At 41.2% G+C, this 25,013-nt stretch overlaps 1 protein-coding gene across 7 annotated transcripts; it reads left to right on the top strand.

The window, feature by feature from the left end:
• Nucleotides 1–283: 283 nt before the first annotated feature.
• Nucleotides 284–24,944, top strand: stumps (DBB domain-containing protein stumps). Of its 7 annotated transcripts, none has more exons than XM_034335398.2 (19): nt 284–1,486; nt 1,565–1,761; nt 4,592–4,641; nt 6,522–6,972; nt 7,048–7,272; nt 7,351–7,628; nt 20,062–20,221; nt 20,294–20,681; nt 20,771–21,067; nt 21,155–21,290; nt 21,501–21,691; nt 22,087–22,159; nt 22,381–22,689; nt 22,813–23,235; nt 23,321–23,440; nt 23,544–23,638; nt 23,723–23,942; nt 24,037–24,612; nt 24,887–24,944. In XM_034335398.2, the coding sequence occupies exons 3-19, from the start codon at nt 4,632–4,634 to the stop codon at nt 24,901–24,903; spliced, it is 3,969 nt and encodes a 1,322-aa protein (XP_034191289.2). In that variant the 5' UTR covers nt 284–1,486; nt 1,565–1,761; nt 4,592–4,631; the 3' UTR covers nt 24,904–24,944. The 7 variants fall into 7 exon arrangements, with proteins under 7 accessions (XP_034191289.2, XP_034191288.2, XP_034191290.2 ...); XM_034335397.2 differs by having other exon boundaries at nt 284–1,192; nt 1,280–1,761; XM_034335399.2 differs by having other exon boundaries at nt 284–1,192.
• The last annotated feature ends 69 nt before the right edge of the window (nt 24,945–25,013 follow it).

Raw genomic sequence — 25,013 nt, forward strand, 5'->3', positions numbered from 1 at the left:
AGGTAAAGTTCGAAACCGAATGTTGCGGGTAATTATATTTAGTGGAAGCGCGCGTGTGTTGCTCGCCTTTCGAGGAATATACCCCTAGTTTCCCTTTTACGCTTGTTCGCCGGCTTGCACCGTCTCTTCTTCGGGTTCTCTCCTTGTTTATCTGGAAATAACGTAGCTGGCGCACATGGGCGTTTCTTCGGGCATTGCCAGATGCGTGGGTGGTGGCAGTGAAGAGAAGAGAGAAGGAGAGCACGAATGACGGTCACATGGCATCGTCGTGGACTCTTCTTCTGCTCTGACTTGTCAGTATTCCGTGAAGTGTTGTGCCGTGCTTGCGTGCGCTTCTCTTCCAGCTCGAGCCCGCGCACCGCCAGCCTTTCAAACTCCTTCAAACGCTTTCGAACGCTTTCGAACGCTTTCAAACGGCTGGAAAAACGCCCTTATTCCGCTCGCACCCTCAACGCGACAGACCTATTCGTGGAAAACTGTGTCACGGGAAATTGGATCGCAGATATTCCGCTCGGGGTATTAAATCGTAATTACTATACTCGATGGAAGGATTTGGAATTGTCGCCGTTGGAAATTGATGCTACTGACAATGAGAACGAATTTTTTCTATCTGGGTCAAATAAAAGGTTGAGGTTCTATTTGGATAAAGATTGGAGGGTCAGAGGAAAACAATACGAAGAGTAATCTGGAGATATACAAGACTGACCAATCGTACTAATTGTAATCAGCCGAGTCAAAATAATGACGAACAATGGAAAGATTTATTGCTGGATATTGATGCAATTAGAAATGAAACAAAAGGTTAAGGGTCAATTTGAATAGACAAAGTCTCGAAGCTTGCTTGCATCGAAAGGAGAACAATGCGGCCAAGAGTCATCTGGAAACTTACAGGATTGAACAGAAACTTTGAGAAACTTCGTCAGAAACAGTAGCAATTGTAATTATCTACGTTGAAAGAACGAAAGGCTCGGTGGAAGGATTTAAAATCGTAGTTAATGGTAATCGATATAACCTGGAATGAATTTTTCAAATGTGGGTCAAATAAAAAACCCAGTGGGAAGTGAAGAATCAGTTTGGAGGCTTATTTGCGTTCAGAGAAAAAAAAGTACCGATGAGAAGAGTTAGATAGGAAGATTCCTGCAATTTGAAGACAAAGTTAGGAGATGAGTCTTCCGGTGTACATCAAATTAGGGTTCGTTCCCTTTTAAAATTCAGTCGATGACAATGTCATCGAACATAAGCATTCCGGCGTGATTCGATTTCGTATTCGTTTGAATAGAAGTTTGGAGGCCGATCCCTCTAAAGATAGCAGTTCGAAGGTCTTCGCGAAAGAATTTGGCTGAGCCATTTTGGGAAGTTCGCGAGGGGAATTAGGAAACGACACACAGGAGCCTTCGACAAATTTTTCACGATACAACAAATTGTTTAATGTTGTTTCAACGAACAACGCGAAAGTGTGCTTCAATTTCGCGCGCAAAAAATTGCGGTAAAAAGGGGTGTTATCGAAAGGGTCTCGTTACGTACGAATAATGCTACCTTTCATAACTTCTTTCCCTGCCTTCAGACGGATAAAAACATCTGTAACTCCAAGTGTGTTTTCGAAGAAACTACGTCTCCATTGATTAATTGCACGTTTCGAGACTCTGCTAACTTGTCGATCCGAGACGCCATCAGAAAGAATAGGGAATCGTCAGAAGAAGATATTCAAAGAAGAATGGACATATGGAATAAATTTAACCAATCATCGGGAGAAGATTGAAGGTAAGACTTTTTATCAATTCCAAGAAGGATGTTGATGATTTGATATTACTTTAAGCCGGGTTTATTTTCGTCGATGTTCAATAAGCGAAACAATTTCCTAACTCAACAAAACTAGAACGCGATTTTATTTTAAGGGAAGATTATTCGTGATGATTCGCGGAACACGTGGACGATCAGCTGATGGAACCGTTGTTGCATCGATAAATGTCACATTACGTGTTCGTTCATGCACATGCAATATTCACCAACCTAGTTGTCTTTAGTTCAGTCATTCGAATGATTGTTTTTCGCATATATATTTTGATGTGTCGTAATCGGGCAGTTTTTCATCACGTATGATCCAGCATGGAGTACTTTTAAGGCGTCCGCATCGAGAAATCTGTACGAATATTCCATTAGGAATTAGGCAGGCAGCTCGCAGTGTATATTAATAGATCGAACCTGACAGCCGAATCTAACCAGACGCTCGAATGTTATACGCGAAATCGTTTCGTTCGTACCTCCTCGCTACCGACCTCGATGCGAGTTATATTTCAATACGTTTTATATAATTCTTTCGGATTTTCTACATTTCGTCCGAGTGTCACGAAGGGTAGAAGCTTCAAGTGCACGCTCGGAAATAGGATCATCGAATTGGTGTTACGTAAAGAAATGGGAAGGGTTGATTAACGCTGATTGCGACTCGACGGTCTCATCAGTAAGTCAGCACTTATTTAATTATTTGTTAATTTCTTAACATTTACTATTAGAGTTCTATGAATCTCGGGTATTTTACTCGAGAGAAAGATAAAAATTTGCAAAACAGATTTGCGTGAAAAATATTCGTAGCGGCGTTCTACGCCATTTTCTACGTTCTATTTTATTTTTGCCTCAAGGTGAAAATGAAGTTCGTCGATCGCTGCCGGGTCAAGCTGAACTGCATTTAACTCGTGTGTAGCTATACGTACGCGATGCACCTGCTGTTATGGGCGATGAAAAAAGCAGTGCATCCGGCTATGCACGTGCTCTTCCCTTTCGAAGGGGTGTGCTCGCGTTAACTTTTACTCAAGATCGTTCCTCTAAATTAATTAGTACGGAGCTACGTAAATGAAGCTGATTTGCAAATCAACAAACCGTGCCCTTTCTTCGAACACTCTTATTCATTCTACTTGAACGAGTGCACGCGTGCCATCTTCCTTCGTTCGTTATAACACAAATGTTATTACATATTATTAGATAAAAGTTTGCAAACATACAATTGTACGGATGAAAAATAACAGAAATGTCGAGTAGTAATGATCGAAATGAAAGAACCGATTATAGTGATCACGAGGTTAACAGTAATAATCGTATAAAATGACAGCAATGACCGCAACGATAATATAACGGAGACATCAAAAACACCATTAAAAGATGACAGTCTCAATAACGTTAATAAAAAAACAAGTACATAGTATCTTGTCAATCGAAAGTCTTCCTTACTTTCAGTGATCCAATGAAGCTTACTTAAAGTGGACCACCTTGTAAGTTAATACATAGAGGAAAACGATAAGAAGTAGACTTCCCTCGAGTATGTTGTTTCGCAGGAAACAATAAAAGGACGATGGAAAACGAAGAAAAGCGAATGAAGAATCGCAAAGAAGTCGGTGAAAACGTTGTCGCAACGAATAGGAGACAATTCACGCATCGCAGCAACGTGATTCGTCCCATCAGCTGATCCATTTGGACAGGGGAGTAAATCAGAACGTGCTCGAGCTTTCATGGGAACGATAAGCCGACAGTCTCTCTTTCTATCGTTCTCCTCGTCCGTCCTTTCCTGGCAAGCTCACCTCTCTTCATCTTCGTCGGAAGCCGCACGAAAATAGCGACAAATCTGATTGCAGCAACAACCAGGGAGTAACTCGCGAGTCTCGAGCACCTTGCCCACGGAATTCGAACGAATTTTCACGGAAATGAATTTCACTTACATACAGTTGGATTAGGTTGATGGATTCCGCGGTGAATGCCTGGTAATTTTTCAATTAAACCACGACTCTTGCGGTGATATTGTTCTCCGTGGCTTGCAAATGGAATTGGAGCGAATTTTTAGGGAAATCAATTTCGGTTGCATAGACTTTCATTAGTTTGATGGATTTCGGGATGAATGACTGATAACTTATCGATTAATCCATTGATATCGTTGTTTCCGTGTTGCAAATGGAATTTGAACGAATGTTTCATTGCTTGAGAAGATTGGAAGTGAAACTAGTATGTAGGAGAGTTCCAAGATCTCGCGCCAATATCCCGATAAAACATGAATGAAACGGTATCTACTCGATCCATCGCATCCCCCTTTGCCACCCCGTCCGAACACCATAAACCTGTCGTGGTTGTCGCGCGACACGCGTCTCCCTGCACCGTTCGCTCTAAATATAATATTCTAGCGTATTTTCAGCGATGAATGAAACGCTCTCGGAAAGCGTATGGGGTTGGCAAGCACCGAATCGAAGTGCAACGAATCGCACCTTGAAAAAAAAAATATCTCTCATTTAGTTGAACTTTTCTTTTCTTTTGCGTTTTCGCTTCCATCTGCGCCAGACTTGCCGCCTACGCGACAGAATTCCGTTTTGCTGTGGTTATCGCTGAAAATTAATCGACTCGTTCGGCAAGCGATTGATTGATTGATTGATTGATTGATTGATTGATTGAATGGCGGGGAAAAAATCGGAGAGAAATAGGCAGCTTTTTTAAAGAATACTCTTTTCGGTGCATATGTAGGAAATTGAATATTTCTAGGGTATTGTACTTAAAATTCATAAACTGAAAAATAATGTAAAAGATTTTAACTGTCGGAATGTGTTTCTTTTTGCAGAATACCGGAGCGACAGGAGTTTCTCGTACAAGAGGTCACGATGGCAGTCGGTAAGCTTTTACCCGTTCTTGGACCAATCTACGCTCACGTATCTCGACGAGGACGTTTTCGTACTCGCGTCACGCGTTTTTCGCATAATCGCACACGTTCCTGTATCACGAACCCGGCTACCGCGTATTCCGCTCTGACGATGCGCTTTTTCTATCGTTTTTCATTTCCTACCAGCCACTAACGTAAACAGCATCTCATAGTATTTCTGTAGACGAGTCCTTGATCGTCCTTTCAACGTTGCCTTTCCTGGAAATTCAATATATACATGTTGTCGATTCGAATTTTTTAATTGTTCGACCAAGTGAAACGTCGGTCATCGCGATAACCTTTTTCCATCGTACAACGAGCTGTGCATTTTAAATAATTAAAGTTGTCAGTTAACCCCATCGAAAGGGGATGAATAATTTATTCCACTGTTTGGACCGATAACGAGTCTCGAAATCGTTCAAAGATCTTTCAAGTCGAAGCAGTAGCCTCGACGAGTCTCGAAGAAGCTTTTTAAGTTGTTGAACACGTTCGTGGAATGCAACGGGAGAAATCTTGTGAAAAGATTTTGATCAGTCAAATTCGAATTCGTAGGCGAGCAGCGTGTTTGGGAACCGTTCTCGATTCAATTCACACACTCCAGTCACGTAATCGCTATCGATCATGCAAATTTCACAGATCTCTGCCAATTCACCGACGCTGTTCGAGATGTAAATTGTTCGTTGTTTTATTTAGAATAAAATAATTTGAATACTAAGCGTTTCAAACGCACAGAAGGTGTTATCCCAAGAATTGATCATTGAAATGGGGTAAAAAATGAAATTGAAAAATACTTTTACGGAGTTTATGTAAATGTTGAAGTTGACAGGAAATTCGGTTCGTGAATCTTCACGATTCTTCCTTCCTCTTGACGAGGTCGATTCATCTTCGAAGAGTAATAACGCGTGGATCGTGAACGACGTCGGAGGACTTCCGGTGCCGTGTAAGTACTTACGTCTGCCTCGTTCTCCGCTTCTGGTTTATGGGGTGGGGGACAATACAACGTCCGGTCCATCCCCCCACTTTCAAGTACCATTCGAATCGTTCATGGCGTCCTATAGACATCGTGTGTATCTCTGACCGACCAGTCTCAGGTGGACCTTGTATTCGTCTAGTCGCGAAATTTCGATTTTTCTATCGAATAATCAAAAATATTACCTACGCTTCTTTCCACTATATATTTCATCAACAAAAGTTTGTTAATTTTTGTAATTTTAAGGTGAACAAAGTTGGTCGTATAGAAGTTTGTGATTAGATTCTTGTGATTAATCAGTGACAATTTTTGTTTGAGTCAATGATTACTTTTGCGAGCAACAGGTGTGCTTTTATGATTAGGGAATCAATCGTTTATCGGTGATGGTTCACCACACCACGGGTGAACTTGGACCAATTCTTTAGAAACTCGTACAGTAAAGTTTCTGTTTTCGAAAAAGTTATCCTTCAAGAGTAGAAGTAAACAGAGCATTGGTCTCGCAAACGATCCATAACCCATTAGACAGGAAGATTTCTACTTGGACAAGAAAATCCCATATCGAGGAAATCTAGTATCGCTATTGAAAAGAATCTTATCAACTTTAATTGATCTGACTCGTATTACCGCAAGTGTAATAAGACCTATTTTCAGTGGTATCAGTGAACTTCAACGATCATCAGCAGAACGAAAATGCATTCTTCAGAAACTTATTAGCTCCACTTCGTCTAAATCGCATAAAACCAGTTAGATCACAGCTGAAGTGTAAAAGCAAACGGCCTGATGATCTCGTAAACGATCAACAAACAGAGAAACGAAAGCGTCCTTTCAGAGATTTCTATTTGAAGAAAGAGTCTCTATGATTTTCGGCCCGTATGTTCACAGACAACCCCTCGTATTTCTCGTTGTCGAGCGGTGCAGCGTCGTCGTCGACGACGCCGACGTCGACAACGAGCCTAGCCTTTTCACCGCCGTCTAAAGGGCCCTCTGGCCTGACGGCCCTTTTCCGAAGACGGCCCTGTAAGATGGGCACAACTTCGTCGGCGAGTGTACTCTCCACGTCGACGACCAGCACCCTGATGCACCAGGAGAGTAATCGGAGCAGTACGTCGGGTAATTCGACGCCCTCGACGCCCACCGAAGAACGCGTCCCGATGCTGCCTAGAAATGGGATGCCTCATTGCGGAAACGGACCTCCTTCGAATCAAAGAAGAAGCTTCAGGAACCTCTTCAGGTCTGTCAGCGCGAATGCGGATAACGAGAAGACTCAACAATTCCTGAAAGGCGATCCACGACCTTCCGATGTCGCGCCACCTTCCCCGTATCTGCCTCATAGGTTCGTATTTTACCCTTATTCGGAAACATTGCGATAGCGTACGCATACTGACGTAAGGTCTGACATTTCCAACAGGTCGCATTCTCATTCTGAAAACGACAGGAGACGACCAGGACGAAGTAGACCGGTGCTCAAGTCAGCCAGCGAACTTTTGTCCAACGATATGGTGTACTGTGGCTTGGCTAGGGACAGCCACGATCATAACAATGTCGATGACAACGACCACGACGAGGACGACGACGACGACGACGAGGATGATCAGGACTCGAGCGAAGTATTCGTGGGTGTCGACGATGCTAGGTTAGTAGTCACAGGAATTAAGTTCAATGTTATTCTGAAAATACTTGGCAATAAATTAACACGATATTTGTATTTCAGGTATTACAACCTGTCAGCCACCCTGCCGGCCGCAGGCTCGGCAGCAGCAGGACGAAGGAGACACTCGATCGGCACGTTTCTAGGCAAAGATCGAGCTACCTCGACTAAAGATAATCATGGAAGAAGGCAACCGCAAGGTTCAACAGTCCTTGTAGAACCTGACACGATGGCACCACCTGTACCAGTTGACACAGTGGACGGTGTCCATATAGAGGACAGAGCAACGAGATCCTGTAGTAGGACCAGGCGTAGACGTCATCGTAGCTCCTCCAGCAGGGGTGAGTACACGAAGAAAGACTTAATAAGCGGCTGTATTAAAAAGTGTTAGCTGTTGGATAGTCTCTCAGAGGCTTGCAAGAGCTTCTGCAAGAATCGCTAGTTAACAACTAGAGTTCTCTTCTGGAGTAGTTATTATTTTGATTTAAGCAAAACTGTCTCATCGCATCGATGAGCATGCCAACGAGACTTAATTGGCCGATTAAGAGAGCTTAGAATCGGCCAGACAGCAATAGATTGAGTAGCCAGAATGGAAGACTGAATGTCGCCGTTGATTCTCACGAGAGCAAATGGTCGGAACCATTGGATCCAATATTCGTCAAATTCGTGCCTATTCTTTCCTCCTTGTCGATCAATCGCGATGACGATTATGTTAGCCACTCGAGCCTGGTCGCGTTCCCACGGGCCAGATTTCGCTTTGCGAGCCCGCATGCCCCGTTCGAATCACGTACAAAAGCCTCGTTACGAATTCGAACTGGCATGATGGGCGACTCGATTTCGATCGGTTCTCCAAACCCTTCAATCGATTCTGGTAAACACCTTTCCCTTCGACCAATAACGTCCTGTAAAAAAAAGTTTCGATCGATTGAAGGTAATTGTTCAACTTGAAGAAGTACATACCCTGAGTGGTTTAAAATAAAGAAATACATACAATTATTAAAAATATGAGAAGCAATTATAGCATACTAATTGCAAGTAGCAGGAAAGGAAGATTAAAAGTAGTTTTAATTAACGCGTTAACGAAACGATCTAAGGGAAATTGTTTCGCACCTCCCTAAAGATCGTGAAAGGATAATCAGTAAACTGAACGAGCTTCTCACCTCGTCTAATTGGATCTTCAGCGACAGTCTTGTTTATACATCAAGGAAATGAAACAGCAAAGTTAAACGAGCAGTTCATTTATCAACAATATCAACCGTCACCATTTAAGATCGTTTAAATGTACACTCACCTCTGAGACTCTTTAACAATTTAAATCATTTGATATAATTTAAGAAAGACAGAATATAATTATACAAAGATTATAAAATGTCAGTTGCGAAACGAAAAGCACGCGATTCCCAGGATTGGCGGGAATCCTTTTAAAATTTCAATTAGGAATCGAGGTCCTAAAGGATATCCGGTGATCTTTGATCGGCTCGCAGATAATCTTCGTCTGGGTAAAGACGTGTGTAGAAGACGCCGAGGGCCCAGGATGTCCCCGGAAGCTCGGTACTTTTAGTATTCGTCAAACGAGCAACGGTTTTCCGACCTGTGCTCGATCGAACCAGCCGAAACATACAGGGGGACAGATTGTAAAATTTACGGCCATACGTGACCCGTCGATCGCACCGACTGAAACACATTAATTCCACGTGATCCAGCCGCGGCTCTTGGAACTTATGTCGTCCACGTGTCTCACGTGTCCCTTTGTTGTTGCTTAATTAGCGACCATCCTCGCTTCCGGAGACCTCGCGACACGGCAATTGTGTTTAAAAGTTACATTTTTCATCCAGTTGTTTAACTTGTGATTAATAAACTTGAAGAAGATTGGTGAAACTTTTTCTCCTTCTGCTTTTAATTAAATCCAGAAATGAAACGTGGATATCCGCGCAGCAGGGCTCCGAGAATCCTCGATTCTACCAGTGGCATTTGTAATCACAGGGATTTACAAGATAAATTCAATTGGCAGACATGGAAAAGAGGGAAAAATAAACGAATTCGAGATATAAAGTTTATGAAAATATTTGAAAGATAGGAAAAAATGGAGGATAGGTAATGGTGCACGAATGTAAAGAGCTCGGCAGTAGCCGGATTATCGTTGTCTGGCCTTCCGTAGCGGAAGTTTTCGTTGGTTTGTTGACACTGTCACGTCATCCCGTCCATACGACCAGTCGAAAGGATACACTCCACTTTACTATATTTTTTTTCTCTGTGCCCATGGGGTCGCGACGGGACAGGACAGGACAGGACAGGATAAACTGTGTATGTAGGTACAAGTCTGTCGAAAGAAGCCGTGCATCCGGCTCTGCGTAACTCGCACCATGTTGCATCCGGACGAGACGTTGTCGTGACACGTTGTCCTCGTGTGTTCGTTCAAACAAACCTCGTTGATTCGTATTCCAGCTTTACGACACGACCTGTCATGTTTCCTTTCGAAAATTAGTGGTCGTGACTTCTAAACACCATCAATTCTGTACGATCGAAAGGATAGGACAATAGTAGAATTATCATTTTCTCATTTATGGTACATGATAATTACGCGTGTTCAGTGAATGGGATTACACAATATTGACACGTTGAAAATCCTACATTACAAAAACAGTATTCAATGTCGTTTGTGTAGAAATTCGACATAAGGAAATGGTTCTTCTCGAGTGCATGGTTGCGGAATGATAATTAATGATTCTGTTTCGCGTGACGAAGCTCATCCGATGGCATGTTAAGTAGACAATAGAGCAGGTCGCGTAGATCTGCTTGGAAGATGCCGGTGTCAATAACCGTGAAATTAAGCATTCCATCGGCACATACCTCTTTCCATCCGCGTATATATTTACCGGTTATACTTCCTGGTGTCGATCGAGCACGATTTCCGGTCCCACCCTTGCTGGAACTTCGTTTCCGGAACGCTGTCGCTCGATTTCCTTCACTTTTCCCTCCACCTAGTATTTTTCAATTAAGTAAATATGAAATTTGAAATTCTCCTTCGTCAGGGTTATAAAGCAGTTCTCTCGTTAATTAATCCAAATTGGCTATTAATTGTTCACACCGTCGATATTCGTGTTACATGAAATGGAAATTAAAATTAAAGCTTCTTAGCGTCGCGTCAGGATGAATGCCGTCTTCCGCTTTTTTACGCGGTCTCCGTAGTAAAGAGAGATAAGAAAAAGTAAAGGGGGAGGCAGAAGTCTTCCTTTTGCCAGCAATTACTCTTAATTATCCCTCGGTCGTCCTTCGACTTCATTAATCGCGCTAATTGGACTGGAAGAGGAAGAATCGCCATAAGTCGAATCGCAAATTATACACGATTATATTTACCCCTCCTGCTTAACAAGCGATTATATTTCGATCCGTTAAAATTTGTTTTTCTACCAGGCTATTTACTGATACACGAGAAACTAGGCAAACATCCGGAAGCCGGTTAACAGACTTGAATCCTCTTATCGAGTGATTCGTGCCAGGCACCCGTTGGAATAAGCTTCTTTCCACATTTCCCTCAACGCTTTTCTGTATATTTTTTAGATTTTTTATTATCGAAGCTAATAGATTTATAATTCCCCGATGTATTTTAATCGTAAATACCGACCAGAGACAACGTAGAATATTAAAAGTAATTTTACAAAAGGTTCATTACCTCGATTCACTGTTGTAATCGCTTTCATTGAATTATATTGAATTATAAAATCCCTATTATGCGTTGATAAAGGGCGCGGACCTTCTAAACGAAGGTTAATTGCCATGAAAAAAGAAAGAGAAAAGAAAGGGCGAGCGATCGTTCGAAAATGATTTCGAGGTCCAATTTTGATGCGTGCCCTGGAAAGGGATTCGAGATTGGAGTTGAAACGATCATCAAGTACCTAAACGAACTCTGATTGGTCAATACGCGATGTCCGGCAACTGCGATTTATTCGGTGAACCGGAAGTCCACTGTTGTTCCTCTGTCGATAACTCTTGTACGAATGTCACGTCCATGGCAAAGTGCGTGCACGATTTCCCTAACGTATCAAACAAATGTTTACTTTTATCTTTAACCAAAAGGTACCGACATCGTTACTCAAATTTTCTATTAATCTTTTTTTTCATATCGGTGCTCCTTTACAGTATACGCAACAGTTCAAAGATACGCATACGATTTATTGGAAATAAATTATGCAACGGAAGCGAGGTGAACCGTGTTTCTCGACGGCACGGATTGCGAGCGATTTAGCGACAATCATCGGTAAATACCGCGTGAAATGTCGTCGCAGCAAGCGTCGCGACGCACCCTAACGCCGGTATAAAGTCCTGTTCCTATTTCTGTTTTTACAGCCGCCCCTTTATTATTTTTATCCGGCTGCCGGCCGCTTATTTTCGTGTTCATATGCATTTTCTACGGTGCGCCGACTCTTCTCTATTTTTACTATTTCATCCGTGAAAAAGTATCTCACCAACGACCGATGAATTTCACGCGAATTCGACCCTCCTCGATCTCTTCTGTGACATTCGACCTCCTTCGAAACATCTTTTTCATGTTCAACTTATTTACTCCTCGATCTTATTACGAGTTTTAAATAAAACTTTTCAAATTGTATTTCTATTATTCTTTTCTTTCCAATTTTATTCGAAATTTCATAAATTCCATTCTAAAATCTCTGCAACCGTGTTTTACTCGTTTCAGAACGTTTCTATCGATACAGAAAGAGATGTAACTTCGAGATAGAGTAAATCCGCGCCTTCCTATTTGCTCTTCCAAGCTTAGAAAAAGATACGAGTCTGTCACGATAGGAAATCTTTTATTTACCTATTTATTTTAAGGAACCTTCCCGTATCTCTTAAAGTATCTTTCCGTTTCTCGTATTAAAATTCTATAATAATTGTTAGTTGAAACAATTTTCCAACTTTAGAAACGACGTGATTCTTGTTCACAAAGAAAATCTGCAAATTTTATCAAAAGTTTCACTTTACAAGGGAACGTAAACCAATAAGATTTGCATATTTAATGAGATCAGTCTGCTTGCAGACTAGTTAATCGAAACTTCTTCCCTTTGTTTCCATAAAGAGTTGACCGCCTACGAAGATCATGACTCGGAAAGTTTTAAGCTCGTTAAGACTCGGTCTTTAAACTTGCAGGGTATATAACCAGACACACCTCCGTTGTTCCATAAACCTCGTAAATTATATCCGTATTTTCTAACCTTTTAGAAAAAGTTTATTTTACTTTGAGCAAATTGAAGCTTTACTTGATTATACAAACCTAGATCAATCTCGATATACTTTACATTAGCAACTTTGTGTTTTCATGCTTAATAGCATGAAATTTTTTTATCAATGTTAATGAATGTTAATTTCTAATGGAAAGTAATGTATGCTGATATAAAGGATCGAAACAGGAACAGATGTCGTCGCCTGGCATGACGAGATAATTACCGATTGATTATCGTCGATTAAGTCGATCAGCGCGATGCGTATTAATTATTTCTGTCGCACAGTATCGATCAATAGAAAGTTGAACTTTAACCAACAACGACGCCCTATTATAAAATATAGTATAGTTCAATTAAAAAAAAATTCGAATCCTGTATGAAGAAAACCCATTATACAGCGGTGTCTCTTTGCTGCCTATTGTCAGGAGCAATTCGATACAACACAGCCACGTGAAAGGGTCAAAATATCACAAAGGATTGGCCCTTTTATTATCTCTCTAAAAATTTATGGCTAGTGTAGATAAATTATCTGACTGTAGCTCGTCCCCACGTTCTGATCGAGATAGTTGTACTATAACAAATATGGGCCATGGTAATTTTTTTTCGTTTAATTCGATCTCGCGATTTGGCTTGACAAGATAATTCCGATTTACATGTCTCCTGCTAGCTCGAATATTCTGAGGCGACAGATATAAAATTAGCAAAGCTCTTCCTCGTGTTCACCCTCTTCTACTCTCGATTATTAATCGCTAACCATAACTGCTTCATTAATCGCGGTTTCTGCGTAACGTTGAACGAACAACGTGAAAATTTATCTGCCGTTATTTCTTCGTCTGAACAACGTACGCTTTCCAAGAAACGGGGGAAACTCGCGTCGTTTTATCGCTTTCCGTTCTCTCGAACATGATTTATAAAGTCTACCCTCGTTTAAAGAGACAGACGTCGTAATCGTTGTAATCGCGTGAACCGGCAACGATCCTGTTGGCGTTGTCGTGTTCCTGCAATCTGCGATCATGAGAAAATCACCATAGCAAGCCCGGAAATATTTCAGAGATTATATCCAGTTTACATCGATTGACAGAAACGCTGTTGGAGGTTACGAATATTCCTATTATTCGTCGTTTATCATTTCTACGCTCGTAAATTTAACTTTCCACACTCGTGTAAAAAGGGCTTTTCTCGATTAAAAGGAACGGACACAAAAGCACGGTAGAATATATCCATAAATCAGATTAAAATAAACTGGATGACCCAATTAGTATAGCGTGTTGTACGAGCAATTAAACGAGATTTCTCTACAAAGGCTTAACAAGCTTCACGCGAAGCTAACACGATGTACAATTCCAGTTGAATTTCAATCAGAAACCTTATCAAAGTACATCGAGTTAAAGTTCAATCTACATATAAATCGGTAAAACGAAGAAGTCGACGGATCGTTATAATTGCGACTGGTTACCTGTTTACAATTGAACGAAAGTGTCGGAGCAATTAAGGATACAAAGACCGGGGCTACTGAACGTCGGTAAGGCTTGTAATTAGTCATATTTAGCAACGTGAAGAGATATTAATCGCAAGTTCGTGGAACGAGCGAGCAGAATGTCTGGCAAACAAGGTCCTGGCAACACGCAACAAATAACAGCGACACGTTTCGCTTCGCTTTTCTACGCGATCATTTATGAGCGTCCGAGTGGAAATTATACTCGCCGATACCAATCTGAAAACCGTTTTTCCTTATCACCCTTTGCTTTCGAGAAATTCAATTAAAAAGATAAATGTATATTTTCAGCAATTAAAACAACAGACGTATGCGGTAGGTAATATATAACGTTTAATTATGAAAGTAATTAAACATGTAACTTATCGTTAACGATGTGTAGTCTTCATTGCCTACGTGACAATTTTAATTTTCTTAACGAAAGGGTTAAGCAACGTTTCGCTGACGAAATCGATTCATCAATATTCCTAATATCAAATTAACTTAAAACGCTAATTTTACCTCTGTGAACGCGCGATAAGCGCGGAATGGTACTCGTGATTGCGTGCAACCTCCTAGACCTTAAGACGATTACTCTCCGCTTTGATTCCAATTGGACAGACTCAATTTCTGTATTAGAATGGTATGCGAGGCTCGAGCACTGGCTCTAAACGAATTAGGTACTGTCACGGTACATTTCGGCTGTCAAATAAAATGTTCGTCCAATTAAACGTCGCCCAATAAATATTGCTTATCTAAGTTCAAGGTAATAAAAGAATGCTTTTCTCGTTAAAAGAAGAATAAATGACATAAAAGACGTGAACTCGTAACCCTTTTATGAGAGCAATTTGTTCTTGTAGGAAATACTTGACGAGCTCGATTAGATTGTATGGAACTTTTTTAAATCGTTTATGATTAAGTTACACTCAATCATCCCGCAGTAAGATACTTGGAAATAATCATTTCTCTAATCGTTATTATTCTTTACGCGCTTCGAACAATCTCTCTGCTTCTTTTTTATGGGAGGAAACGCTTTCGAACGGAAGCAATATACTGTAATTGGTGTCCTTTAGAAACTAGCAGGAATCTTTGTTCCTAACGATGAAACCCTTTCTTTCCTTTATACAAGTTTTTATATATGATTAGTAATTGTTAGTTTCAATGCATTTTTCTCTTCAGTTTGTTTCGTGGTGGGCCGAAATCATGTGAATCATTGACTGTTGTTTTGTACAATCGTGCGATCTGCATGTAAAAAGAAAAACGTAGCGCAGTCTCCACAGTCTCGGAACTGTCTAGCAAACGGCAGCCAGCTCAGCGGCGGAAATAGGAGCTCTTAAAGGGAGCCGCCTAAAACCCACTGGCTGAAATTTCCATTTCTTCGTGAATGGGCTCCCTGTTCAAGGTTTTTCGTTGAGAAAATCTCTCTACGAAGCCTCCGAGATCGGGCTTCCATGTAAAGTGTTCCTACTTTACGTGTGAAGATGCTTTGTGCCTCACAAGTCGGTATCAAGTGCTTTGAGCACCGTTTAATTTCACTTTTCATCGCTTTTCGGAATAATTGTGGAATATTTAACGATCTTACGTGGGTGATTCATTCTACCACGAACAGTTAGAGCTATAAAGAATCGAACTATTAAAAAATTTTACTGTTTCATTTGCAACCACCTAATCGGAAAGTAATCTGACAATAATTTAAAAAGGATGTTTATTCTATGGTTATAAATTGTTTCTGTAGCGCGAAATTTCTATTTGTTTAGGATACGCGAGTTTTCTACGGTTTACCTTATCTCGAACGATAGCAGCGTCCACACTTGGACGCATCTGCGTCCGGCAATTGCATTCATATGATACGAACGTTTCTTGAAGAACAGTCGCTTTGAAAAACGATCCGCATCTCGCAACGGCCGCTTCTTCCTTAATTAACTCAATTAATGTTTAATTAAACTATCCCTAGTCATTGCAACAAAGTGCGATGCTATCGAATTCCATTTTTGAAACGTAGCTCGTTTACAGTGCAACGATTTTTATCTATTTCAACCAGGTAGACTCGTTAGTTAGAACCTAAAATAATTGGATTTTGTATCAAATAAAAATTTCTCTGTGTAATTAAAATAATAAAGCAACCGGAAGGGCTAGAAAAATAAAGATCATTCTTGGGTACGCAAAAGTTTTAGTTCCCTTTCAAAACCACAAAGGCGGGAATTTATTTGAATTTTAATATGTTCTACAGCAATTTTTGCACGCGATTTCCATGAAATCAATGAATCATTAAAATTTCACGCCGCGTGCCGTGGTTCTCACGCGATCGTTCCCGCGCCCAGGTGTTTTCCGAAAATATTTGAACGTAGCGTCTGCGCAGATATGTGCGCAGGCTAGCGCGCATGCGTGCGATCACGGAGTTCCCCGAATGCATCTTCCGAAACAACCCTCGTGAGATGCTCAGTGACGAGGCGCGCCGCGCTCCAGCCGGACGTTGTACTTTTTTTTCTTTTCTTATTATCGCGTACATCCCTCCGAATTTCTCATTAAAATTTATACTTTCCTCTCGAATAAAAAGCATCTGTATTCAATATCAAGTGTCTTGATTTAGTCAAGCTGTCGCGTGCAGTTGGTACACAAATATTCGTGAATACTTCAAGATGACTCGTACGATATGTTCGTGTTGAAAATAAACTTTTAATATTGACAATCGTGGGAAAGAAATTGATAAAAATGAAAATAAAAGAGGAGAACCACTATGCAAAGCGAAGCATCGAATACTTCGGTAATATATCACTTTCATTAATACATTATACATAAATGATTCAGTTATTTAATTGCGATATTCAATCTGTTAAGAACCTTTTCAAAAGCATTGTGTTAATTAATTTAATTAAAGCTGATCATTTCTAAAGATTCTTCAGTTGCTGCTCTCACCGTGATCAATTAAGTAAAGTTCCACTCGACCATAATGGGAACACCTTATTGTTTACAAATGTGCTCCAGTGTTCCATATAACGTTTTAGGGATGCGTTTAAAAATATCTGAAATCAGCATTCAACGACCAATTGAATTAAAAATGTTAATCAGTCACGATGACGTTGTTTCGCGTTAGCGTCGATGAAAAATGTATGATTAGCACCGATGAACATTGTTAATTAAAAAGCTATACTTGTAAACGAACCGTATTCGAAAGGGAACGTGCGTAAATCGGTGAATATATACGCAAACTCCCTTTCTGTTTGTTTCCGTACGAATTTTAACGAGAAACCATTCAGATGGACGAGGGATGAAAATCCAGGAATCCTGAGGTGATTATTTATAAAGCTCGTCCTTCGAGAATTCCACGACAGAAACATTTTCGTGCATTCGAAAAGAGCGTTGTCGTCCTGATGCACCCGATGCGCAGGATATGCAGTATGCTAATCGTATGCGAGGGTCTGTGCACCATACCGAATACAAATGGCACCCGGTTGCGGTTACCATCATCTTCGCGCCATTCTAGTCTTTTATCCTCTCTCCTATTGCTTCGAGCAAACAGTCTTTGCTTACTTGAATTTTTAAATAAAAATATTCAAACTAGAATCTCTCAAATATTGATGGCCATTTATAAATTCATTCTTTTTTTTTTTTTTATTTTTCAATAATCTTACAGTGGAATAGAACCAGAATAAATAAATACCTTCGGTGATTAACTATCGAATTCTCTTTTTTCTTTTTTCTTTTGTCAAAAGATATGCAACTTCGTCCAAGAATAAACGCCGCTCATCGGAGAATCGTATCTTCCAAAACAAAACATAGTCGCCAGGAGTAGTTTCGAATTCAAAGCTCGTCCATCTTAATTATGGGCATCGTCTAATTTCTGAGTCCGTACGTGAAAACAATGACGCGAATCGAGCCAGGGAGTGGGGCGATTCGAATTCGACGATGGTCATTCCATGTTCAGTGGTGTCGAATCGACGGTCAGTCGTCGATGATAAATCAGAGGTGCAGTTTAATCCTCCGACACCTTGTTCCGCCACCCTTTAAACTTTGTTTCGCGACGATGAAAGAAAATGTGGATAGTAGGTGGTGAATCGGTTCATTCCGAGGGTGATAAAGTACCAGCAATTTTTAGTGCGAAAAACAGATCGTGAAAATGGTTGAAAAGTTTGTCCTGCAGAAAAATATGGCAAACACGTGCGAAACACCGCGTTCGCGGCGACGAAATAGACCGAACTTTTTGGATTTGTCCAACGTCACCAGTGAGTGTCTCTCGTTTTCTTTCTAATTTATCTATTCCTTTGACATTTTTTTATTATGTCTTGTTTTAATTAATCACTTCCTTAAAGAAGGTGGTTGTTTTCAACTGAAATGTTGGATGAATGAACATTCTTCATTTTGATTGACAAATTCAATGTTATTTTGTTAACTGAGGGCAATTCTGGGCTTTCAATGAACGAGAATAGAAAGTCTGTTTATACAAAGATATATTAAGAGCGCTAAATTAAATTATTCATGAAATTAACTGAATTTATCAAATTCCAAATGAAAGATAAAGCAGTTACGTTCTGTTAGCTTTTCTTGTATACCGTTTCGTGACACGATTGAAGTATACACGCTCGTCACATTACATTTTCCAAAAGCGTTCTCGTTATTGCGCTTCCTGTGGAGCAGGCCAGGATCGTGTTACGAACATATAACGGCCTAGCGACTTTAATCGTTCGCGACTATTAATTCAGTGGAAGACCGGATACGCCGAAAACGGAAGCCACGCGCGTCACGTAGCAAACGCAACAGCCGCTGCGCCAGGTCGATATATCGCATCCAAGTAGGGAAAGGAAGATTTTTCGATCCTAGACATTCGTTCATAATTGGAAAAAAAATTTCAAACGTTTCTACCGAAAAATCGATGACTTCACCGACTGACTCCGAAGAATGCACTCCAATTGTGAAGTCGTAAAGAACTCGCGATAAGATTACGCGTTCGAAGACATCCATTCACGTAAAAGTACAAATTGCCGGTTCTTTTTTCTTTCAAATCGTTATCATTCTCCATGTGGATATCGTAAAAAAGTTGAACCGATGTTCACCCCGATCTACGACCGGTTAACGTTTCCGTTTTGTTCTGCTTTTAGGATGGAAACCACGTGTTACGAACCCGGAAACGAACCCGCTTCACCGCCTCTAGTCTTCTTCTATTCTTAACGATCCGTTTATTTATCCGCGGTTTTCATGGAAAACCATGCGTACACGGACGAACGGGGTAGAAAAATGAAAGTTTACACCCCCTTTGCTTAGTTATTTTCGGATCTTCGTATACACCCTGAAGCGTTTACATTTTTCTATTTCACTATTGTAGTTTTACTACATATAATAATAAACGTTTTCCAGTTTCTTGTAAATTTTATTCTACAAGAATTTTTGTTAGAAATTTTTTTTACTGGCGGAATCGATAACGCGTAGTTTATTAGGAGAAAAAAGTATAACTCTTTCCGGTTATTTTCGGCCGCAGGGATCGTGAACCCCGGTGTTTCCAGTCGGCTTCTGGTAGATATCGATATCGGTTGGCACAAAAGCCTCGTTGTGCGAGAAAGACCACAGTTATGGAAAACAAACGACCCCATTAATTATACCATTGTACAGCCGATAAACTTACAAGCGAGTGCAATGCATCGATACGAAAATCTTTAATCTTGTTTGTCGACGCGTTAATATTTTCATAGATCACCGTTTCCTCGCGTTTTATCCGGACATCTCCGTGGCTCGGTTTTCTCAAATAACGAGGAACAAACGCATTAGACGAGCATTATTTCATTAATCCCGTCGTGTCGGGGAAGAGTATTCTCGCGTGACTCGTGTCGCATTAAGCGAAATTGAACACGCCTGACCCACCAGGGAAAGAAAACTAAAGCAAGGTGTGTCCTGTTAATGCTTTAATAGCTCGCTGAAATTAAGCTTCCTATTAATTAAACCCTCTGTACACCTGCCCACTTCCATGAAACTCGACGTGACCTCTCTCTGTTTTTTACTATTATCAAATTCTAGCGTGACATCCAATGTGGTAAGCAAAAAAAATTATTTTATATTTGGAAATTGAAAATTTGAAAAATGTTTCAGGGTCCCGTTCAGCGACCGGGTTGTCCAAGCTCGACTCTCATCCCGAAGATGACGTACTTTTCGTGTCTAGCAAAGATAGTGAAATTTCGAGTCTATGGGTCAACTATCTCACGGCTTGTTTCGAACAGATCAGCAGACAGCAGGGCCGACCGCCTTTCAAGTAACAATTATAGATCGATATCGTGCTTACAAGTATGTATAATTTTACAAATAGCAATTTTCCTCGTTACAGAGTACGTCACATCACAGTGGAAGAATGTATACCAGCCGGCGGTGAGGAGAGGATTCGATCTGCTCGTCTGCAAATCGTTGTCGTGTGTCCAGTACTCCTGGAACGGATACAAAGTCGTCCTGAACAAGCGACAAATCTATCCAGGCTACTGCTCCCAGACAAGGTCCTCGCGATGATGCTAGGTGTCCACGACAGCCACATCAACGACAGTCACAAGTCCATCCTGGTCTCGTATAATCAGTGGAGGAAATTCTTCGTGAAGGATCAGGATGAGACTTTCGTCGGTGAATTGTTAGGCGCGGCTGTTGGTATCCTTGGCACCAGCCCGCCTCCTGCGTTGAGAAGCGACAAAACAGCCTTCTCTGTGCATCCGAAAAAAGTTAAATTGGTAAAGATTCCTTCCTCGTCACCGAGGGTGAAAGATACTAATCATAATTCCCAAAAAAGATGTTTGACTATGAGATTAATGGATTTCAGGGTCACAACAAAATAATCGCCTTGCTGAACGACCCGCTGCGACCGGAGGACACGGTATCGGTGATCGTCGATCGGTGTGGCGAAGCGATCGATATCGCTCAAGTGAAAAGGAGAAATCCCTACGCCCTGCAGTTTTCCATTCCAGAGAGATGCCTAGACGTATCGATGTTGGTGGGCGTAAGGATATCTAAGAACGGTTGTCCGTTAGGTGTGAAGCAGGTGAAATGTGAGAGTAGGCTGAGGGAACTTGATCAGATCCTACGAGCCAACGACAATCCCTTACAATTCATGTGTCAGGTAAAGGATCCGTCAAGCCTTGCACAGCAGCCGACGATTATGAAACAGTTTAATTGTTATCAAGTTAATTCTTAATTGGCTCTGCAGACATTTGGCTTCAATCCGGGTGATCGCGAGCAGCTGGACAACTGGATGGTCCATGCGTTCCAACGAAACGTCCCACCGCATTTTAATCTTCTATCTGCGCCCACTGGCGTGGTTTCCAATCAAAGAGTCCACTCCAGTAAGTATATATTTTTTAACTTCTTGAAACATCTATATCATCCGGATTTTAATTTAAACATTCGCTTTACATTATTCACTGTTCTGTGCCGCTAGAAAGGATAGTCGGTAAGAACTCGAATGTCTTTACTGTCCTGATCGATGCTCTCGTATCGTCTATTTAAATAACATAAGTTTATCTTAGGAAGTAAACAAGCTCTGTTTGATTCAGGCCCCGAAGATAACCCAACGTTGTTGCATTTTGCTGCTCGTTTTGGCCTGGAGAGATTAGCCTGGCAACTGCTCGAGTGTCCAGGTGGCGATTTAGCCTGCGATTTGAGGAACGTCTCAGAATTGACCCCTGCGGATCTCGCAGAACAGTCGGGACACGCGAGACTGGCGCATCAGCTTCGTGGCTACATGGTACAAAAACATCGCCTTTAAAGCGACGTCACAGTTAGTCCAATGGAACCGGTACTTCCGCGATATTTCTCTATTCCTATTTGCAACTGTCCCTTGGACAATCGTGCTTCTACTTTCGTCCATTGAATCCTATCAATTTAGCCTTCCGTTGTGGAAACATGATCTGCGCTTCACTTACAACTGCTTGTCATTATTTTTCCAGACGGACTTTCATTGAAACTTGATGTGTAACGTTAAAGTTATAAAAGGAGATAGTAGAGGAAATTGTTCATTGAAGTTTGCTAGGCTAAATATAGGTTTATTAGATGATGTTGGTAGAACTTTCAGTAAACTAACTGGTATCTTGCTTTTGCATTGCATGTTTCGGGCTGCACCTTGAATCCGCGGGTTCACAGCAAATGAACGAGTTCACCAACATGTACAGCTACCTAAAAGTGATCAGTGAGACGACGACAGACCAAGCAGCAAGTGAGTGTTTTTCGTAATATTTCAAAAAGACCGGCATTTCCAGAAAGACGCGCGGCGCCATCTACTGTTTGTTTCGTGCTAAAAATGAGCTTTTTCATTTCGTCAATAGGGAGCGCAAAAATTACGCCGACTTGTAGTTCTCCTCGTCGACAACAGAGAACGCCAAAAGCGCCATTGCGGGAATTTATTTGAATTTAAAATCGAACTTGAATAATTTGTAGGTGCGGACCCATCAACGACTAACCCAACGAACGACACCAACAACGACAAAGAAGATTATTGTCGTCCACGACCTTTGAGCGAAGCTTATTCGGTACCACCAGCCGCAAGACCGATAACATCTTTAATCTTACCAGGCCAATTACCAGTAACCCCCAGCCCAAACGCTAGTAATCCCCTAGAAGCAAATTACTCGATTGTCCCAGCTCCAACCCCCGTCGTCGTCAGTCCATCGACGCCGACACCGACGACGACCATTGCGAATGGCCTTGAACTACCTCTTCAAGGTTATATGAAAATGCATCCAGCTGGTACGTGGTGACTCACACTTCTTCAACATTTATTTCGACAATTCTTCCGTCTAAAAATTTCCATTTTTTGGTTCTTTCGATTCAAAATTCAGTAATCTTAAACCACTTAATTTAACTTTAAAGGGTCCAAAACGCCCACGTCGAATGTAGCGAGTCAACAGCCATCTCGTACAGCGACGCCCACGCAAAATCGTCCAGATTCTCACTCCCTGAATACTCGAGAGGAAAACAGTCAATCTTCGTGCTATTATGGCAGAGCAGCCTCGAATTTCAGCACGAAGTCGAGGGAACCTTCCGGTCCTCAGGACGAGCTTCTTGAGATCATAAACGACTTCAAAAACAATGTGTTCACGATCACCGAGGTGGAGAGACTGGTAGAGAACTGGAGGAACCGCAACGACGTTCAACAAAGCTTCAAAGATAAACAGAGACAATTGAACGCGATGAGGGAAGAATATGAAAGGATACAAAAGAAACTGAAGGAAGAGATGAAAGCCCCTACGCCTTTTGATAGGATTCGAAAATTCTTTTCTAAAGGAAAGAAAGGTGATTAAAACGAGATATATATCCTATGGATATACATACATATTTAATAAAGGCTATAATTCTTTATGGTTTAATGCGTTTATAGATTCAAAAGATTCTGCAAATGGAAGCGATGATTCGTCTTTAGCTACCAAAACGGAAAATGTTAATGGTGGATTAGCAGATCGCAGACCAGTTAGCAGTTTGAGTCTTCGTAGCGTTTCGAGTATGAACTTCTCTATTAATATTCATTTTCTACTCCTCGGATTACGTTATGAAATCTTACGTGAAATAACATAAAATTATTTATTATCCTTTTATTTTTCTAGGCTCGTCTTCGTCTGGTAGAATGAGTACTGCCAGTGGGTGCAGTGGAACCAGTCTAGGCGACAGTGGAACTCATTCTGATACCGAAGATCGAAGAGTTAGTATCTTTCAGAAATTCCATCTTCCCTTAACAAGAATCGAAACTTGAAGGCGTTTTCTTAAATAAAAGAAATTATTTCAGCTTCAAAATGCCAGAGAAGACAAGGGTGGTATAATGTCGTACGAAATACCACCTGCTCCAAAACCCTTCACCGGAAGATATTCACCTGCTCTCAGGTACTCTCCATCCCCTCGATCCTCGACCGGCAACGATCTTGACCTTAGACCGTCGCACCCCCCGTCAAGAATAGAAGACAATGAGTATTACATCGCCTTTCCACCCTCAGGATTACCTATTCACTGTAAATCATAATACACATTTAAAATCTTCTCTTAAATAACCTCTGGTCGTCTTATCAATAGGAAACTAATGAAGAAAAATTAATAATTCAACAGCTTTCAAAACAGACGGTTCTCTGAAGGAACCGAAAACACCGAGCTCCCCCTGTGACCACCCAAGGTATCTGGACATGATCCAAAACTCATCTCCAGCGACGGACAATCCAGAGTCAGAAATCCCTAAACACCCTGGGAACAGTTACGCGAATATCGAGCCATCCACGTTGAACTCGGCACCTGTGCCCCCTCCAGGCATGTGCATTCCCACGAATTACATGAACGTGGTGCCAGCATCCGTTACCACGTTCCAGGAACCCGTTCAAGAACAGCAGACCGAGCAGAACCACTCACCAGACTCGGGTCACGCTTCTGAATCATCGAAAAAGTCGTCCAAGGTGGAGACCCCCACTCGGCCAGAACAAGAAAAGGTCATTCATGGTCAGGGTCAACACATGGACGACGTTCGAGGTAAAGGAAACGAAGAATACGTGGAAACAGATTCCGTGAATGGTTTAGAAGGCATAGATGTACCGGATTCTTGCAAAATGCCGGAATATATGAATGTGGAGGTGTCTCAGGATCTCAAGGCTGGCGGTGTTAAAAAGACACCAGCACCTCCTGTACCACCACGAGGTAGGATAATTTCCCATATTTTTAAGCAACATTCTCGACGCAAGGTTTCTTAACATTCTTCGCAAGCTAATCATTTTACCTGGGGCAATCACGAAGATTGGTTACTTAATCGAACTTTCATTCGTTCAATTACCTTAAACGGAATCAATAATGCAATCTTTTCGCTGTAACCCGAGTCACTTTACATTTAAGGGTTGACTGCTGACTCCATAGTTATCTAAGAGGAAAGTGAATCACAATTTTATAAAACCGATGTTTCATTTTTCTGTTACAGCCTCCACAAAGAAGTAGAAGAAAAGCTACAAATACAATTTCTTTTTTTTTTTTTTAATCTTAGCTGGCTCGATCGTTCAAAGAAAGTGCCCTCGACGACTGTTTTCCATATAAGTAGTATTCAAGTG

This window comes from Osmia lignaria, chromosome 14 (assembly GCF_051020975.1).
Source record: "Osmia lignaria lignaria isolate PbOS001 chromosome 14, iyOsmLign1, whole genome shotgun sequence".
In the NCBI taxonomy this organism is placed as follows: domain Eukaryota; kingdom Metazoa; phylum Arthropoda; class Insecta; order Hymenoptera; family Megachilidae; genus Osmia; species Osmia lignaria.

What these genes read in the sequence shown, in the direction of transcription:
- stumps (XM_076692185.1), top strand. An exon ending in TATGAAAATGCATCCAGCTG is followed by an intron (nt 22,690 to 22,812) that starts GTACGTGGTGAC and finishes TTAACTTTAAAG; the next exon opens with GGTCCAAAACGCCCACGTCG. An exon ending in GAGTCTTCGTAGCGTTTCGA is followed by an intron (nt 23,441 to 23,543) that starts GTATGAACTTCT and finishes TTATTTTTCTAG; the next exon opens with GCTCGTCTTCGTCTGGTAGA.